General features: G+C 38.2%; 1 protein-coding gene across 1 annotated transcript in view; it reads right to left on the minus strand.

Annotated features, from left to right (window-relative positions):
- LOC134823110 (uncharacterized) overlaps window positions 1-18,705 on the minus strand; it is a 31,355-nt gene extending 12,650 nt beyond the window's left edge. Inside the window, exons 1-3 of the mRNA XM_063834454.1 lie at window positions 17,729-18,705; window positions 1,939-2,039; window positions 461-529 (exon numbers count right to left, since the gene is read on the minus strand). Of these exons, the coding sequence (XP_063690524.1) occupies window positions 461-529; window positions 1,939-2,039; window positions 17,729-18,705 (1,147 nt within the window). The remainder of the gene's footprint in view (window positions 1-460; window positions 530-1,938; window positions 2,040-17,728) is intronic.
- Between the last annotated feature and the right edge of the window lie 859 nt (window positions 18,706-19,564).

Genomic DNA, 19,564 nt, shown 5'->3' on the forward strand with positions numbered 1-19,564 from the left:
ACAGTAGCAACATTAGTAACCATGGTAACTACAAATACTGACCCTGAGCTCTTGCTTCTAACAGTAGCAACATTAGTAACCATGGTAACTATAAATACTGACCCTGAGCTCTTGCTTCTAACAGTAGCAAAATTAGTACTTTAGTAACCACGGTAACTACAAATACTGACCCTGAGCTCTTGCTTCTAACAGTAGCAACATTAGTAACTATAAATACTGACCCTGAGCTCTTGCTTCTAACAGTAGCAACATTAATAACCATGGTAACTATAAATACTGACCCTGAGCTCTTGCTTTTAACAGTAGCAACATTAGTAACTATAAATACTGACCCTGAGCTCTTGCTTCTAACAGTAGCAACATTAATAACCATGGTAACTATAAATACTGACCCTGAGCTCTTGCTTCTAACAGTAGCAACATTAGTACTTTAGTAACCATGGTAACTACAAATACTGACCCTGAGCTCTTGCTTCTAGCAGTAGACTGTCTCCCTCCCTGAGGTTGTGGGACCGCAGCGGCTTTATCACTGAATTAACAGGTCTGTTACTGTTAGTGTTACTAGTAATACTGCTATAAAATCCGGTGCATATTTCGTTATATAGTTGGATGTTAAGTTAGACTTGAAAAGCTGACGGGAGATAGCGAAATTTGTCGCTATTACAAGTGGTAATAATTATATAATTGCAAACCCAAATCGAACTTGACGCAAACAGGGAGGAAAGGGTGGGCTACTTAATTCAATGTGACACGTGTGGAGCTGAGAGCCGCGCAGAGCAGAAAGTATTTATTACAATTGCAGACAAAGGAGGAGCGACACTGATTATGGACTACAGAACAGTGATGAAATCAGTTGTGTCTAGTTTTTTTTACGCACCCTGTATTTGTAAAACCACAGTTTAAAAAAGTAAATTTATTTTTCCTATTTTGGTTTGAAGCTATTTTGGTTTGAAGCTAAACTAAATCACGATATCAATGTTTTTATATGGATGCAAGGTCATTCAGTTTCTAGTACAACTAAAGAACCAACCCCGTATATATTTAAACACGTAACTGGAAAGGGTTTACTTACTTGTGAGGTAGTTGTAAGTTGTGTCAGTACAACTACCACATGTTACTTACTTGTGAGGTAGTTGTAAGTTGTGTCAATACAACTACCACATGTTTACTTACTTGTGAGGTAGTTGTAAGTTGTGTCAATACAACTACCACATGTTTACTTACTTGTGAGGTAGTTGTAAGTTGTGTCAATACAACTACCACATGTTTACTTACTTGTGAGGTAGTTGTAAGTTGTGTCAATACAACTACCACATGTTTACTTACTTGTGAGGTAGTTGTAAGTTGTGTCAGTACAACTACCACATGTTTACTTACTTGTGAGGTAGTTGTAAGTTGTGTCAATACAACTACCACATGTTTACTTACTTGTGAGGTAGTTGTAAGTTGTGTCAATACAACTACCACATGTTTACTTACTTGTGAGGTAGTTGTAAGTTGTGTCAGTACAACTACCACATGTTTACTTACTTGTGAGGTAGTTGTAAGTTGTGTCAGTACAACTACCACATGTTTACTTACTTGTGAGGTAGTTGTAAGTTGTGTCAATACAACTACCACATGTTTACTTACTTGTGAGGTAGTTGTAAGTTGTGTCAATACAACTACCACATGTTTACTTACTTGTGAGGTAGTTGTAAGTTGTGTCAATACAACTACCACATGTTTACTTACTTGTGAGGTAGTTGTAAGTTGTGTCAATACAACTACCACATGTTTACTTACTTGTGAGGTAGTTGTAAGTTGTGTCAGTACAACTACCACATGTTTACTTACTTGTGAGGTAGTTGTAAGTTGTGTCAATACAACTACCACATGTTTACTTACTTGTGAGGTAGTTGTAAGTTGTGTCAGTACAACTACCACATGTTTACTTACTTGTGAGGTAGTTGTAAGTTGTGTCAATACAACTACCACAAGACTTCCGGCAATTAGGAGCAACGTACCCGTTATCAACTCTCGGGTCACACATACCAGACCTGGCCAAGTAGTAAAGTGGTAAAGTGGTAAAGTGGTAAAGTGGTAAAGTGGTAAAGTGGTAAAGTGGTAAAGTGGTAAAGTGGTAAAGTGGTAAAGTGGTAAAGTGGTAAAGTGGTAAAGTGGTAAAGTGGTAAAGTAGCCAAGTGGCAAAGTTGTAGAGTGGTAAAGTGGTAAAGTGGCCAAGTAGTAAAGTGGTAAAGTAGCCAAGTGGTAAAGTTGGGTGTTTGTTGGGATTTGTGTGGATCAAATGAGATTCAATATGTTTGAATCGTATGGTCACGCATTGATCGTGAGAACGCTCACCCGTTAAATTGTTAAAACTAGGACCGTGTTTCACACAAAACAAACCATCATTCTGTCAATAAATATGCTGATCACATTTAACGGTTAAATGTTAACAAGGATTGTTCACTTACTCGGCCCAGATAGGACAATACCGATGGTTATCTTTGCATTCTTCTCCAAACACACCCACCAATAAACTCAAAACAATCAGCAGCATCTCTCAGCTTTGTGATAGAAAAGTTTAAGTTTAAATAAATTTACGATCTATAATAATCAATAACTAGCAGTTGGTTACTACATAAACCAAACCAATATTTTGCTAAAGAACGAGTTAATAGGTAACGCTATAACAATGAATTAAGTACGTACTCAAAAACGGAAGTTCCTCAAATTTTCCCAGCAAGGACCGGCACAATTTTCCATTTCTCACAGCCTTTATTGGCAGCCTATTGAATCCATATATTTTGTACCAAGAATTATGCACTGCTTTAATTTTGGTCGGAAAAGCCATGAGAAGTACCGTGCTACATGACCTGGCTTACCTGTGTACCGTGCTCTATGGGTGTAATGGGTGGTTCACATATTACGCAGTCAGCCGAGGGGGATGGGGATTCCAAATGATTACGCTACTGTAATTTTTACACAATAGCTATGTGTAAAACTGACTACAGAAAGGGGGAGGGGGTGGTACCAATTGTCCAAAATGTGATTACGTAATATGTGAACGACCCTTAATGGTACCCCTAATGGTACCCCTAATGGTACCCCCTAATGGTACCCCTAATGGTAGATACATTGCGTGGAACTTATCTCACTGATGATTTACTTAAGATACTCCTACATATTATACAGATTGCACCACGTCATTTGTTATAACTTTATAAGAGCAAAAATTGCAGCAGCCAGAACGGTTCAGTTAATCAACAAACGATTCGGCTCAGCAAGCAAAAACATGTTGACAATGACTTCACAAAGTTTTAGCTGACCTAGTTTTGGCGAAGTAACTACACTTACTAACTACTACTACCCTCCAATCAAAGTGTTTAAAACCACCCACGTGTTTAATACCATCCAATAACAACCCAATAACCCAATAAAAACCAACTAACTTTTGTTAGCCGGTAGTGTACGAACACGATTAATAAAACTGTCTTCCGGTACCTCGAGAGTTCAAAATGCCATTTTAATGAGGGTACAAGAGAGAGAGAGAGAGAGAGAGAGAGAGAGAGAGAGAGAGAGAGAGAGAGAGAGAGAGAGAGAGAGAGAGAGAGAGAGAGAGAGAGAGAGAGAGAGAGAGAGAGAGAGAGAGAGAGAGAGAGAGAGAGAGAGAGAGAGAGAGAGAGAGAGAGAGAGAGAGAGAGAGAGAGAGAGAGAGAGAGAGAGAGAGAGAGAGAGAGAGAGAGAGAGAGAGAGAGAGAGAGAGAGAGAGAGAGAGAGAGAGAGAGAGAGAGAGAGAGAGAGAGAGAGAGAGAGAGAGAGAGAGAGAGAGAGAGAGAGAGAGAGAGAGAGAGAGAGAGAGAGAGAGAGAGAGAGAGAGAGAGAGAGAGAGAGAGAGAGAGAGAGAGAGAGAGAGAGAGAGAGAGAGAGAGAGAGAGAGAGAGAGAGAGAGAGAGAGAGAGAGAGAGAGAGAGAGAGAGAGAGAGAGAGAGAGAGAGAGAGAGAGAGAGAGAGAGAGAGAGAGAGAGAGAGAGAGAGAGAGAGAGAGAGAGAGAGAGAGAGAGAGAGAGAGAGAGAGAGAGAGAGAGAGAGAGAGAGAGAGAGAGAGAGAGAGAGAGAGAGAGAGAGAGAGAGAGAGAGAGAGAGAGAGAGAGAGAGAGAGAGAGAGAGAGAGAGAGAGAGAGAGAGAGAGAGAGAGAGAGAGAGAGAGAGAGAGAGAGAGAGAGAGAGAGAGAGAGAGAGAGAGAGAGAGAGAGAGAGAGAGAGAGAGAGAGAGAGAGAGAGAGAGAGAGAGAGAGAGAGAGAGAGGAGAGAGAGAGAGAGAGAGAGAGAGAGAGAGAGAGAGAGAGAGAGAGAGAGAGAGAGAGAGAGAGAGAGAGAGAGAGAGAGAGAGAGAGAGAGAGAGAGAGAGAGAGAGAGAGAGGAGAGAGAGAGAGAGAGAGAGAGAGGGAGAGAGAGAGAGAGAGAGAGAGAAATATCTTGAAGGCTGGCTGTCAATCCAGACTACGGCATAGAGTTCCTCCGGGCCCTGAGAGTGGTGTTAGAGAGAGAGAGAGAGAGAGAGAGAGAGAGAGAGAGAGAGAGAGAGAGAGAGAGAGGAGAGAGAGAGAGAGAGAGAGGAGAGAGAGAGAGAGAGAGGAGAGAGAGAGAGAGAGAGAGAGAGAGAGAGGAGAGAGAGAGAGAGAGAGAGAGAGAGAGAGAGAGAGAGAGAGAGAGAGAGAGAGAGAGAGAGAGAGAGAGAGAGAGAGAGAGAGAGAGAGAGAGAGAGAGAGAGAGAGAGAGAGAGAGGAGAGAGAGAGAGAGAGAGAGAGAGAGAGAGAGAGAGAGAGAGAGAGAGAGAGAGAGAGGAGAGAGAGAGAGAGAGGAGAGAGAGAGAGAGAGAGAGAGAGAGAGAGAGAGAGAGAGAGAGAGAGAGAGAGAGAGAGAGAGAGAGAGAGAGAGAGAGAGAGAGAGAGAGAGAGAGAGAGGAGAGAGAGAGAGAGAGAGAGAGAGAGAGAGAGAGAGAGAGAGAGAGAGAGAGAGAGAGAGAGAGAGAGAGAGAGAGAGAGAGAGAGAGAAATATCTTGAAGGCTGGCTGTCAATCCAGACTACTGCATAGAGTTCCTCCGGGCCCTGAGAGTGGTGTTAGATACAGTTTTTCCTTTAGGAACCTAACTGACCCACTTTCCACTCCTACCTCTTCTCCTCCTTCTCCTCATCATCCTTCTACCCCTCCTCATCATCCTTCGACCCCTTCTAACACTGGCCTCCCTTTAGTCTCTCCTAAGAAGAATATCATACTCCTCGCTGGAGATTCATACTTTGAGCGACTGGAAATAGAAAAACTGGCCAAGGGTAAACAGACAGTTTTCAAAGTCGCTAAGGGTGGTTGCAAGATTGATGATGTATTACACTCAATCGAGCAATTTGTGAGAGACCACCCCCGGCCCTGATCTAGAGATTAAGAAACTGTTTGTGTGTGTAGGGACTAACGACATACGATACTGTCAGACTGGCATATTACACCTTAAAAGCCCTCTGCAGAACTTTATGTCCAAAATTAAATCCTTCGCTCCCTTAGCAAAGATATTTGTCCAGTCCCTCCTCCCTATACCTGCTAACAGTAACCCCAAAGGAGAACAAAATGTGGTCTCTATGAGCAAATTACTCTTTAGTCTTAGTTCCAAATTTAAATTATTTTACCTAGGAACTACCAATTATTTCCTAAGTATAGTCTAGAATCGAAGAAGTGGGATATTCACCCCAATGCTAGGGGTATGGGTGTGTTAGCAAGACACTATATCTTTCTCATTCATTCAACATGGTTTAATCCGTTGGGCTACTAAAATCGGTATAAGTATGATTCATAATTTTTGTAGATAAATTATTTAGATGATGTATTAATTAGAAGTGAATTTTGGGTGATAGATACCATCGCTGTTCAGTACGCCGAAAAACCGATAAAAAATGATAAATTTTGTCCAAATGCGCACGTATTTCTTACGCGAGTACAATTGGTACATTAGCTGCCACGCGCCGCACATCTGACATCATAATCTAGGTTGCCTAATCAGTAATCGGCTTCATAATCCGCCTGAATACAAATTGCTACCAAAATGGTAATTTTAATGGATCTATGTCGCATGGTTGAAATGACAGATTTGAACGAAGTACGCGTACGCAAATCACTTTTGAAAATACGTATTCGTATGCCGTACGTTTATAAGATACGCTACGTACTTAACATCCTTGGTTCTGGAATGTGAATTATGTAATACCGGGAGATGAGCCGTTTTACAATTGCTACATGCTACACGAAAAGGTCTCTTCCTAGTCGTTGCAGTGGCCTACATCACACACATCTCTTGTACGGCGTAACAACTAACAGGTTCCTCCATTCCACTCAGTTATCAGTGCTTACTGTCGTGCTGCATCTCGGCTGATGTTGTCAACACCTATAAAGCTAGCAGCATCCTCGAGTTACAATTAGTGAGTGTAAATGTTCTGTCATTTCTCTTTGTGCTCTCTGTGCGATACAAGTCGCTATGTGACGATTTCAATATCTTACGTTGTAAAGTTAGTGATAACCTAGTCGTAGTTATTAAGATATATTATGTTAAATAAGATATATTATGTTAATTAAGATATTTTAAAATGTGTGTTGGAGTGGCCTGCATCACACACATTTATTATGTTAATCAAGGTATTTAAAAATGTGTCTTTATTTGTACGTGTCTTAATCACTCTGCACCTTAAATACCACTTTCTGTACCTGTCATTAAGTTTTCACCTCAATAAGTGGTGACCGCTGGTTTTCTACTAAGAAAGTGACAGAGCTTGGCAAGTGGCAAATCAGGGACAACTCTCACAACCAGGTTGCATATTTATAAAAATAGTTTCGGCTAAAACCCTAAGTACTGATACTTGATGGCTGATAACTCCTAGCGTCAGAACCTCGGTATTATTTTACATTTGTTTAGCTGACAAGGTTAATTAAGACTAATATAATTAACATTTGCACTATACAGAGAAGATTGCTATGACTAAGAAGGAAACACAGTACGAGAAATACCTACGGAATGGAAGTGAGATATTTGAAACCTACTGTTCAACTGGCGACAAACATCCCATCATGTTACCCAGAGCTCCTCAACAAAAGTATATAGACCTTTATCCTGAAGATCAGCCCGGATGTAGTTTTGAAAACGACAGAAATCAGCAACTCAACTACGAGGCTGAGGTTATTGTATACAGAGCTTTGGAGAAACTGAGTGGTGGAGATTTTATTGTTCTTCATAGTTTTGAATATACTCATTTCCAATATTATCTGGGAGATTTAACCCATGTCAAACGAAAATGCACAGAGTGTAAGAAGAGAGCAACTAACCGAGAAGGCGAGTGCGACTTTGTAGTGATAACACCAAACTGCTTTGTAATTATTGAAGTGAAGAATATGGGTCATATCGGGAATCAATCAGACCCTGGGTGTAACAACGATCAACAGTCGCAAGCATTGGCCAAAACGTTTCAGAAATCACTGGACCAGAGGAACAAGATGGTAGAATTTGTTAAAAGATTTTGTAAACGGTTAACAGTTCTCCAGTTTACCGTTTACCCTAACTTTCAAAAAACATTCAAGAAAGATTTTCAGCTAAGCAGGGATCAATTTTCGACAATTATTTTCAAAGAAGATTTGGAAGATTTTAATGATTGGTGGAAAGACAATGTAAGTGATCTTGTCTTGGATGAACCTTTACATTTTGAGTTTCGCACCAAACATGATGATGTTAGGAACTTATTATTAGCTATTTGGTGCACAGACAAGACCATTTGTGATAAGTCCAAATGTAGTTTGGGTAAGTGTATAGTAAAAATCGGCGAACAACTGCGTTCAGGAAGATTTACCTTCAGGAGCAATAACCCTGAAGTTATTCCATCACCCACGATCGTCAAGGACTTTTTAGGGATAGACAACTTGACTAAACAACAATACGATTTGATACATTCAAATGAGACGTTATTGTGGATCAATGGACCCGCTGGAGCTGGTAAAACTGTTGTACTACTAGCTAAGATACTACAACTAGCATTGTCAAGTGAAGATAAAAAAATTGTGCTATTCTGTGAATCGTGTAACATCGGTGACGCCATGACAATGACATCCCCAGAGCATCTACAAAAGCCGCTAGAAAAAGCAGGTGTTAAGCACAATTCTCTTGGTGTTAGAGAAATGATTGGTAAACCTGCTGATGAAATCTTGCGTAAAATAAAAGGCTATCTTAATGACAATCAAGTTGTCATAATAATGCTTAGGGATTTTAATACTGAAACTAAGCATATGGGAGGCATCGATAATACATCGCTAATAATCTTAATACGTTTATTTCAAGGAAAAGGAATTCACGTGTTTTTCGACGATATTCAAGGAGTGTTCAGCATGTGGAATAAATCAAAAAAAGAAATCAATAAAAACTATGAGATATTAAAAGTATTGTTAGAACTGTCATGTTCTTGTCACCTTTGGATCGCATGTGACACGATACAAAGTCCTTTTTTTTTCGTTAATGAGGAGGAAAGGTTCCGACATGACTCTAAACTAACAACACTTTTTAACGACAAATTATCATCTAAACAGCTTGTTAGTCTATCAAAGAATTTGAGAAACACTTCTGATTTGTCGAAAACATTGTCAGTCATTCGAGAACATATCATTGAGCCGGAAAACCATGTATCAACATTTATAAATGATTTCGCCATTTTACAAGCCCCCGGGCACTACATACATGGACCAAAAACTGTAGTGCATGTTCTGCAAAAGTTTAACGAGGAACTTATATATTCTATTTTTGACAAAGAATTTAACGAATTATGTTTTGATGATATGATAGATATTAATGATGTTGGTATTCTTTACAATCTTGAGGATAATGACAATTTAAGTAAAACGATTGTGGATGGGATATTATTTTCAAAGGATATTACACCAAGGGTGGTGCCGTCAACATATTCAAAAGAATGGCCTGCAGTTATAGTTTTGCAACAGTTATATGATTGTGAATCTGAGACACTGATTGAACGGTATGAAGAGTATGCAATAGGTCCAGAACTTTTATATATTGCCATGTCACGAGCACGAGTTAAGTGCACAGTAATATTGTTTCCTGAAAAAGGTACGATACTTGAGGGTATGATATTTGGGGATTATCATCGCATGTGTAGTATACTTGATAATGATAAGCTCAAAGATTCTGTTGAAGTAAGATATCATTAACACTTCAAACTTTAAAATACAATTTATTAACTTCACCAGATTAACTAGGGATTTAAATATCTTGTGACTAAATATCCGTATAATTTGAAAAGTATAAGGCCTGATGTTGTACTACTTTATCTTCGCTTGTAGTTGATGATATGATTGAGCCGTGACACAGTTGCAGTGACCTTGTCAGTTTAACAGAATTATTATTGTGTGTAAAAATTGGATTATAATTGTTTTATTAAGTTATTATGTGTAACAACTGCTTTATAATTATCACTTTACAACATCTAAAATTAAATATCCGTCTAAATCCGGTTTCAGCCCTGGTCCGGTTTAAAAGCTGCCGGAAATCAACCGGAAATTTCAAACCGTTCAGAGATAATACACGAGCACTGCAGTATCATGATCTAAGAAGAGTAGTTCTGTTTTTGTTCTGGACATCGTTGTTAAGTACGCCGAAAAACCGGTCGAAAATACGCCGTTTGTCAAAATTCTAGGAAATATGTGGAATACGGCCCATTTTGCGGTTTCAAAAAACATTGTTTGATGTTAAATTTTGTCCAAATACGCAGCGCACGTATTTCTTGCGATTAATGTATCCGCAAAGTACGGAAGTACTTAGTACATCAGCTGCCACGCGCCGCACATCTGACATCATAATCTGCTTAATCAGTAATCGGCATCATAATCCGCTTGAATACAAATTGCTACAAAAATGGTAATTTGAATGAACCTATGTCGCATAGTTGAAATGACAGATTTGAACGAAGTACGCAAAACACTATTGAAAATACGTATTCGTATGCCGTACGTTTATAAGATACGCTACGTACTTAACATCCTTGGTTCTGGAATGTGAATTATGTAATAACGGGAGATGAGCCGTGTTACAATTGCTACATGCTACACGAAAAGGTCTCCTCCTAGTCGTTGGATCGTGGCCTACATCACACACATCTCTTGTACGGCGTAACAACTAACAGGTTTCTCCATTCCACTCGGTTATCAGTGCTTATACTGTCGTACTGCATCTCGGCTGATGTTGTCAACACCTATAAAGCTAGCAGCATCCTCGAGTTACAATTAGTGAGTGTAAATGTTGTGTCATTTCTCTTTGTGCTCTCTGTGCGATACAAGACGCTATGTGACGATTTCAATATCTTACGTTGTAAAGTAAGTGATAACCTAGTCGTAGTTATTAAGATATAATATGTTAAATAAGATATATTATGTTAATTAAGATATTTAAAAATGTGTGTTGGAGTGGCCTGCATCACACACATATATTATGTTAATTAAGATATTTAAAAATGTGTGTTGGAGTGGCCTGCATCACACACATATATTATGTTAATTAAGATATTTAAAAATGTGTGTTGGAGTGGCCTGCATCACACACATATATTATATTAATTAAGATATTTAAAAATGTGTGTTGGAGTGGCCTGCATCACACACATATATTATGTTAATTAAGATATTTAAAAATGTGTGTTGGAGTGGCCTGCATCACACACATATATTATGTTAATTAAGATATTAAAAAATGTGTGTTGGAGTGGCCTGCATCACACACATATATTATGTTAATTAAGATATTTTAAAATGTGTGTTGGAGTGGCCTGCATCACACACATATATTATGTTAATTAAGATATTTAAAAATGTGTCTTTATTTGTCCGTGTCTTAATCACTCTGCACCTTAAATACCACTTTCTGTACCTGTCATTAAGTTGTCACCTCAATAAGTGGTGACCACTGGTTTTCTACTAAGAAAGAGACAGAGCTTAGCAAGTGGTAAATCAGGGACAACTCTCACAACCAGGTTCCATCTTTATAAAAATAGTTTCGGCTAAAACCCTAAGTACTGATACTTGATGGCTGATAAATCCTAGCGTCAGAACCTCGGTATTATTATATTTGTTTAGCTGACAAGATTAATTAAGACTAATATACAAAACATTTGCACTACAGTGAAGATTGTTATGACCAAGAAGGAAACACAGTACGATAAATACCTGCGGAATGGGAGTGAGATATTTGAAATCTACTGTTCGACTGGCAACAAACATCCCATCATGTTACCCAGAGCTCCTCAACAAAAGTATGTAGACCTTTACCCTGAAGATCAGCCCGGATGTAGTTTTGAAAACGACAGAAACCAGCAACTCAACTACGAGGCTGAGGTAATTGTATACAGAGCTTTAGAGAAACTGAGTAGTGAAGATTTTATTGTTCTTCATAGTTTTGAATATACTCATTTCCAATATTATTTGGGAGATTTAACCCATGTCAAACGGAAATGTACAGAGTGTAAGAAGAGAGCAACTAACCGAGAAGGCGAGTGCGACTTTTTAGTGATAACACCAAACTGCTTTGTAATTATTGAAGTGAAGAATATTGGTCATATCGGGAATCAATCAGACCCTGGGTGTAACAACGATCAACAGTCGCAAGCATTGGGCAAAACGTTTCAGAAATCACTGGACCAGAGGAACAAGATGGTAGAATTTGTTAAAAGATTTTGTAAACGGTTAACAGTTCTCCAGTTTACCGTTTACCCTAACTTTGAAAAAACATTCAAGAAAGATTTTCAGCTAAGCAGGGATCAACTTTCGACAATTATTTTCAAAGAAGATTTGGAAGATTTTAGTAATTGGTGGAAAGACAATGTAAGCGATCTTGTCTTGGATGAGCCTTTACATCCTGAGTTTCGCACCAAACATGAACATGTTAGGAACTTATTATTAGCTATTTGGTGCACAGAAAAGACTAATTGTGATAAGTCCAAATGTAGTTTGGGCAAGTGTATAGTTAAAATCGGCGAACAACTGCGTTCAGGAAGATTTACCTTTAGGAGCAATAACCCTGAAGTTATTCCATCACCCAAGATCGTCAAGGACTTTTTAGGGATAGACAACTTGACTAAACAACAATACGATTTGATAGATTCAAATGAGACGTTATTGTGGATCAATGGACCCGCTGGAGCTGGTAAAACTGTTGTACTACTAGCTAAGATACTACAGCTAGCATTGTCAAGTGAAGATAACAAAATTGTGCTATTCTGTGAATCTTGTAACATCGGTGACGCCATGACATCCCCACAGCATCTACAAAAGCCGCTACAAAAAGCAGGTGTTAAGCACGTTTCTCTTGTTGTTAGAGAAATGGTTGATAAACCTGCTGATGAAATCTGGCGTAAAATAAGAGGCTATCTTAATGACAATCAAGTTGTCATAATAATGCTTAGGGATTTTAATACTGAAACTAAGCATATCGGAGGCATCGATAATACATCGCTAATAATCTTAATACGTTTATTTCAAGGAAAAGGAATTCACGTGTTTTTCGACGATATTCAAGGAGTGTTACGCATGTGGAATAAATTAAAAAAAGAAATCAATAAAAACTATGAGATATTTAAAGCATTGTTTGAACTGTCATGTTCTTGTCACGTTGGGATCTCATGTGACACGTTACAAAGCCCAATTTATGATACTGATGAGGAGGAAAGGTTGGGACATGACTCTAAACTAACGACACTTTTTAACAACAAATTATCATCTACACAGCTTGTAAGTCTATCAAAGAATTTGAGAAACACTTCTGATTTGTCGAGAACATTGTCAGTCATTCGAGAACATATAATTGAGCCGGAAAACCACGTATCAACATTTATAAATGATTTCGCCATTTTACAAGCTCCCGGGCACTACATACATGGACCAAAAACTATAGTGCATGTTCTGCAAAAGTTTAACGAGGAACTTATATATTCTATTTTTGACAAAAAATTTAATGAATTATGTTTTGATGATATGATAGATAGTAATGATGTTGGTATTCTTTACAATGTTGGGGCTAATTTAAGTAAAACGATTGTGGATGGGATATTATTTTCAAAGGATATTACACCATGCCATGTGATGTCAACATATTCAAAAGAATGGTCTGCAGTTATAGCACTGCAACAGGTATGTGATCGTGAAGCTGAGACACTGACTGGAGTTTCTGAAAACATTTCAATTGAATCAGAAATTTTATATCTTGCTATGACACGAGCACGAGTTAAGTGCACAGTAATAATGTATCCTGCAAAAGGTACTATACTTGATGAATCTTATCGCATATGTAGTCTACTTGATAAGCTCAAAGACTCTGCTGAAGTAAAATATCACTAACACTTCAAACTTTAAAATACAATTTATTAACTGAACCGGATTAATTAATTAACTAGGGATTTAAATATATTGTGAATAAACATCGGTATAATTTGAAAAGTATAAGGCCTGATGTTGTACTATTTTATCTTCGCTTGTAGTTGATGATATGATTGAGCCAGGACACAGACACAGTTGCAGTGACTTTGTCAGTTTAACAGAATATTTATCATATATATGTAAAAATTGGATTATAACTGTTTTATTAAGTTATTATAACGTGTAACAACTGCTTTATAATTATCACTTTACAACATCTAAAATTAAATATCCGTCTAAATCCGGTTTCAGCCCTGGTCCGGTTTAAAAGCTGCTGGAAATCAACCGGAAATTGCAAACCGTCCAGAGATAATACACGAACACTGCAATACCATGATATAAGAAAAGTAGTTCTGTTATTGTTCTGGACATCGTTGTTAAGTACGCCGAAAAACCGATCGAAAATACGCCGTTTGTCAAAATTCTAAGAAATACGTGGAATACGGCCCATTTTGCGGTTTCAAAAAAAATTTGTTTGATGTTAAATTTTGTCCAAATACGCACTTATTTCTTGCGATAAACGTATCCGCAAAGTACGCAAGTACTTAGATTGATTGATTGATTGAGGAGCACTACCCGAAGGCATTACTCGGCACTAACGCCTTAAAATCTTTAATTACAATCAAATATAAATATATGCACACAATGTATAAAGTATTAATAATGTATGAAATATGATTATGCTATTAGCAAATTTAAATAGTAGTATTAAGAATTTTAAATAACTCTTATCTCTTGACATAAATTTAGAACAGCGACACAGGGTCTGAAGAATGCGCGGTGATATTTTTATCTTTTAAAAGTTGTAAATGACAGTGAAATTGCGCGGTGTCGATAGCATTGTAAAAAATGCTCGAAGATAGTCATATTTTGTTATGAGGTTAAAGTTTTGTTGCTCGTTATTATGATCAACGTATGTTGTACCAAATTATTTAAATTTCTAAAAGTACGAAATTTGAGTTGTCCCAGTCCTTGTCATCCGGTTTATGTGCTTGTGCAGTAAGCACATGCTTGTTGACTGTAGACTTGAATGAATTTAGGAATTTGTCTTGTAGGCAAGTGGTGACATATTTTATGTCCTTGTTAATAATGTTGACTGTTTGGTTATATAACTTAGGCCCAATGTAAGAAATGCTCTTGTCTGAATTACATAAACGGTTAAATGGTACTGCAAAGAACTCAGGTTCTCTTCTAGGTGCGTTTAAGTTTGAAACAGTGAACATTCTTATAATATTTGGTGGTGCAGTGTTAGAATAAACTTTGTGCATTAAGCATAATATACATTTAGCTATCACGTTCGGTAAAGCTAATACTTCTAGTTTATTGAAAATTTCCTTTGTGTGTGAAGGTGTGCTATTCAGATCTTTGTCATAAAAATAGCGGTGGTATTGGTTATCTGCAGCGCGAATGCCCTTTTTCTGGGCCGAGAAGACTCTTTTAACGGAGTTTAGCGATCTTGTTCCCCAAACTGTGCAGCAGTAGTACAAGTGAGACTGAACAAAGCTGTTGTATATCAACTTGAGTGCTTTGTTAGGTACTGAGCCTTTGAGTTTGTAGAGAATACCCGCATTTCTAGATACTTTAGTGGCTAAATGTCTAATGTGGTGGGCCCAATTTAGCTTAGTATCAATGATCACGCCAAGAAACTTTTCGTGATAACTTTGCTTTAGTCGCTCACCTCCCATGTTAATTGACGATGTCAATTCATGGCAGCTCGGCGCGGCACAGTAGCGCATCTCGCCGATCTAGCCAGGAATTGAGGAATTCCAGCAAGATACGCGCCAAAAGACGCGCAGTTGCGGAGTGATGTCAACGATTACTTTACACACTGATATCATTATAATTTGGCGTGACACACGTGTAATAGTAGAAATTACTAAGCAAGAAGTATACTTTTACAGGATTGACTTCGTGCAGTGATGTCAATGATTTCTTTGAGTTTGAGCACACCGATGTCATTATAATTTGGCGTAACCTGTGATATATATATAATAGTCTGAAAAGGAAAAAAACATGGAGATTGTAGAAATTACCTAATTACTAGACAAGGAGTATACATTTACAGGATTGACTTCGTGCAATCTTTCAAGACGGTAATCACATTCAACCGAAAGAACGCGAAATAGATTCGTTCTGACCTATGATATACTTTTTCCTCATCAAGGGTGTACACATGAGACAGCGGGACTATTATTAACCCTATTAACGGGACCATTATTAACCTTGCGCAAGTTTGTACAATACCTTATAATAATAACAAATAATTATATTCTCATCTCGGTAACTTTTTAAACGTTCATGAAGGCAGTTTTCGACAGAATGGCAACTTGTAATCAGTGTTCATTGTCATGTTAAAGGTTTCCTTTATACAAGTGGTAGCTTAGGCCAACTTAATTATACTGTGTCATAACAGAGTATTTAATATTATTATGCGGCAAGTATCAGTATTTATGCGGCAATGCAAGGAATAAAAGCAAAAGAATCACAATGTTAATTGTTCACTCTCCGACCTTCCGCACCCTGACAGAACAGATTGTCCTTGCATGGTTTTACCATTACAACATGATGAATTAGGTAAAACTATAGCCGAGCACTCCCCAGCAAAAACGTGACCAATGCAATTCAATGTAATTCTACCATATCTATCAATCGTGTTAATGAACACAAAAGCCGGAGGTACACCGGTAAATATAATCAAGTGGAAAAAGGTGGTAGACATATCACAAAATCTTTGTTAACTTTCATATTCTAATAATTGGGAACAATTTGATTACATACTTTAAAGAGAACAGTACATGATCAATGATGGAGACATTCGTAAACTATTGACAAATAGATTTACGAGAGTGCTATGGCCAGTACCAAATACATACATACATGTTACATGGCGAGATCTCCATCCAAAAGGATTAGTCTGCGTCATCTGCGTCATTACTTTGTATTATACAACTTCGGCGGGTAATATTTCTCCATCCTTTTCGATCTGCAGCCAATCTTCTCATACAATCAATCGTGAGTCCATTACGATCCAATCTCTGCTCAGCATCTTCAATAAATACATCATTTAAGCTCTTCCTAGGCCTGCCTCTTGATCGTTTCCCATGCTTGGGTTTCCATTCAAGTAGATAGTTAGGTAACCGATCTTCAGGCATTCTACTGACATGTCCAAACCAACGTAGCCGTTTTGTTGCTATTATGTCAGTAAGAGCAGTTATTGAAGCCCTTCTTAAAACATCTTCATTTCTTACTCGATGGAACCACCTCACTCTCAGGATTCTGCGTAAGCAGTACTGATGGAAAGACTCTAATCTTCTTGTCTGCACTTGAGTCGTGTTCCATATCTCACTTCCATAGGTCAGAATGGTAAGAACAGCTGCGATGTAGATTCGCACTTTGTTGTTAATGCTTATGTTCTTATTCTTCCAAATGTTATTGAGTTGGTTAAAAGCTCCGGTTGCTTTTCCAATCCTGACACTTATTTCTTTATCGATCTTGCCATCCGATGTAATTTTGGCACCCAAATAAGTGAATTGAGTGACCTGCTTTGCAGAGTTTCCATCGACAGTAATATCTATGGTCCTATTCTCTGGGAGTGGGTGCTGCGACGTATCTTTCCCAATTACCATGATCTCTGTTTTCTTTGCGTTCATCTTTAAACCCCCAAGCCCACAGTATTTCGCAATATTGTCCGTTGTTTCTTGCAGTCCCTCGACAGTGTCATCCATGCCTGCTATGTCATCAGCATAGTCCAAATCAATGACACATTTTTCCGGTTGTCTGGAACTTTGTCTGTACTGAAGAGTAAAACCACGCGATATATTTTTAAACTTCTCGGCAAGTTCTAATCCCCAGTTAAGTACAAGGTTGAAAATGGGAGGCCCTTGCACATCACCTTGTCCAGTCCCCGAATCGACATCAAACCATCTTGTCAATTCCCCATTGACACGAACTGCACTTTCAGTTGCTCTAAAGAACGCTTTGAAAACATTGATGTATTTTGTTGGAAGACCATAATGTTCAAAAGCTTTCCAAATAAAGTCACGATTGATTGAATCAAAAGCAGCTTTAAAATCAATAAAGTTTATATACAAAGGGACGTTGAATTCTATACAATTGTGTATTATACAATGAAGGGAGTATAGCTGATCTATACAAGAACGGTTTCTCCTGAAACCACACTGATTTTCTCTAAGTAACTTTTCAAGCCCATTACTTAGTCTTTTTAACAACACGATTTGAAATAACTTCGATACGGTGGAGCGTAGAGTTATCCCTCTGTTGTTGTTGCAATATGTGAGGTCCCCTTTCTTTGGGATGATGGTGATGATTCCTTTCCTCCAATCACTAGGAATATCCTCACTTTTCCATACAGTTTCAAACAAATCTTTTAACCAAGGCAGAAGTCCAGGAGAACCGTACTTTAACTGCTCATTTGAAATTTCATCAATTCCAGCACTTTTGTAGTTCTTCAACTTCTTGATAGCTTCCTCAATTTCAAACAAGGACGGTGGCTCATCATCATTACTAAGATATTCAAAAGAAAGTACCTTTTCGTCCTCATCCAATAGAGAGAAATCCACCGCATCTGCTGCTGGCGTCAAGAGTTCTTCAAAATATTCGGCCCAGCGATGTGACTGAGCTTCGGGATCTGATATAAGTGTCCCATTCTTATCCCGCACTGCCGCAGATCTGTTTACTCTCTTGTTTGTAAGGGATTTTATTTTCTGCCAAACATCTCTTTGTTGACCCTGCTTGGCAGCCTCTTCCAATTCCTCAGCTACTCTAACAGCCCAGGCATTATCATCTCTTTTACAGTTCTGCCTAACAAGACCGTTAATCTGCGAGTACTTAGCACGATTCTCAGCAGTACTAGGTTTCTTTTTAATCTCACCTCGTTCTTTTAGGAGATTCTTAGTATCCTTTGAGAGGTGTTCTGTTCTCTTTTTCCGGCCCCTTTCACCCAGAACTTCAAACGAGACATCAGTTATAATGTCTCTCAATTTCTTCCATTGTTCTTCTAAAGGAGAGTTTCCAAGCTCCTGATCGTTGGTATAGTATTTTTCAGCTATTTTGTTACTATATTCCTGGCTCTTAGATCTATCACGCAAGTTCTCTAAAGCAGGCTGTCTTACACGCTTCTTTCTTTTCTGTGGACACTTAAGCTTAATAGATACATATCCTCTTACCAGATAGTGAGTAGTATTTATATCTGCTCCTCTCATGCTCCTGACATCAAGCAATGAATGGCTCCATCTCGTTGAAATACAAATATGGTCAATTTGAGTGACGGTGTTACCATTTGGGGATCTCCATGTTGTCTTGTGGATATCCTTGTGTTCAAAAAGTGTGCCTCCGATCGTCAGCTGGTGCATAGTACAGAAATCTAGCATCCGTTTTCCGTTATCATTGGATTCTGTGTGATATGAGTGTTTTCCTATAACACCAGGGTGAGCATCAGTGTCCCTTACCAAATACACAAATCACTAATCATGATTCCTAGCTTTGAATTTACCCGGGAACCCCGGGCTTTGTGTTCTCAAACAGTCGTTATATTAATATGAGACTTAAGTTAATTTTAATAATATTCAATTGATACGTGTATGAAAACCTAAAACGGGGTCCCCAGGTAATAAGACTCGATCGATTAGATATTTCAACGATTTCGATACGAGAGGTATTTATTATACCTCATGCTACTGCTAGCTATGCATTTTCGTATAATACAGCTCAGAATGACATTAACTGCGGAGCACCGTACTAAGTTTCTACAACAAGGTCTATACTAAACATGCGAAGATGATTAATCACTCAACACTCAACACATAACATACTTAAACACGTATACTTCAAGTAGTCCTTAGTGACTATTTAGAATCCAAACCCAAACTAGAGTGTAGAGCGTATGTTTAAAACCCTAATCCGTACGAGAAATAAGACCAACATCCTTATTTGGTCATACCACCTGGTCATTATAAAGAGGTTCATAAAACCAAAACATATCCAAATAATTTTTGATCAATTAGGCTTAATTGACGTTCATAAGGCTCAATAACAACCAAACAATTTGTCAAGTCTCAAGAA

This window comes from Bolinopsis microptera, chromosome 11 (assembly GCF_026151205.1).
Source record: "Bolinopsis microptera isolate Bmic1 chromosome 11, MBARI_Bmic_1.0, whole genome shotgun sequence".
Classification (NCBI taxonomy): Eukaryota; Metazoa; Ctenophora; class Tentaculata; order Lobata; family Bolinopsidae; genus Bolinopsis; species Bolinopsis microptera.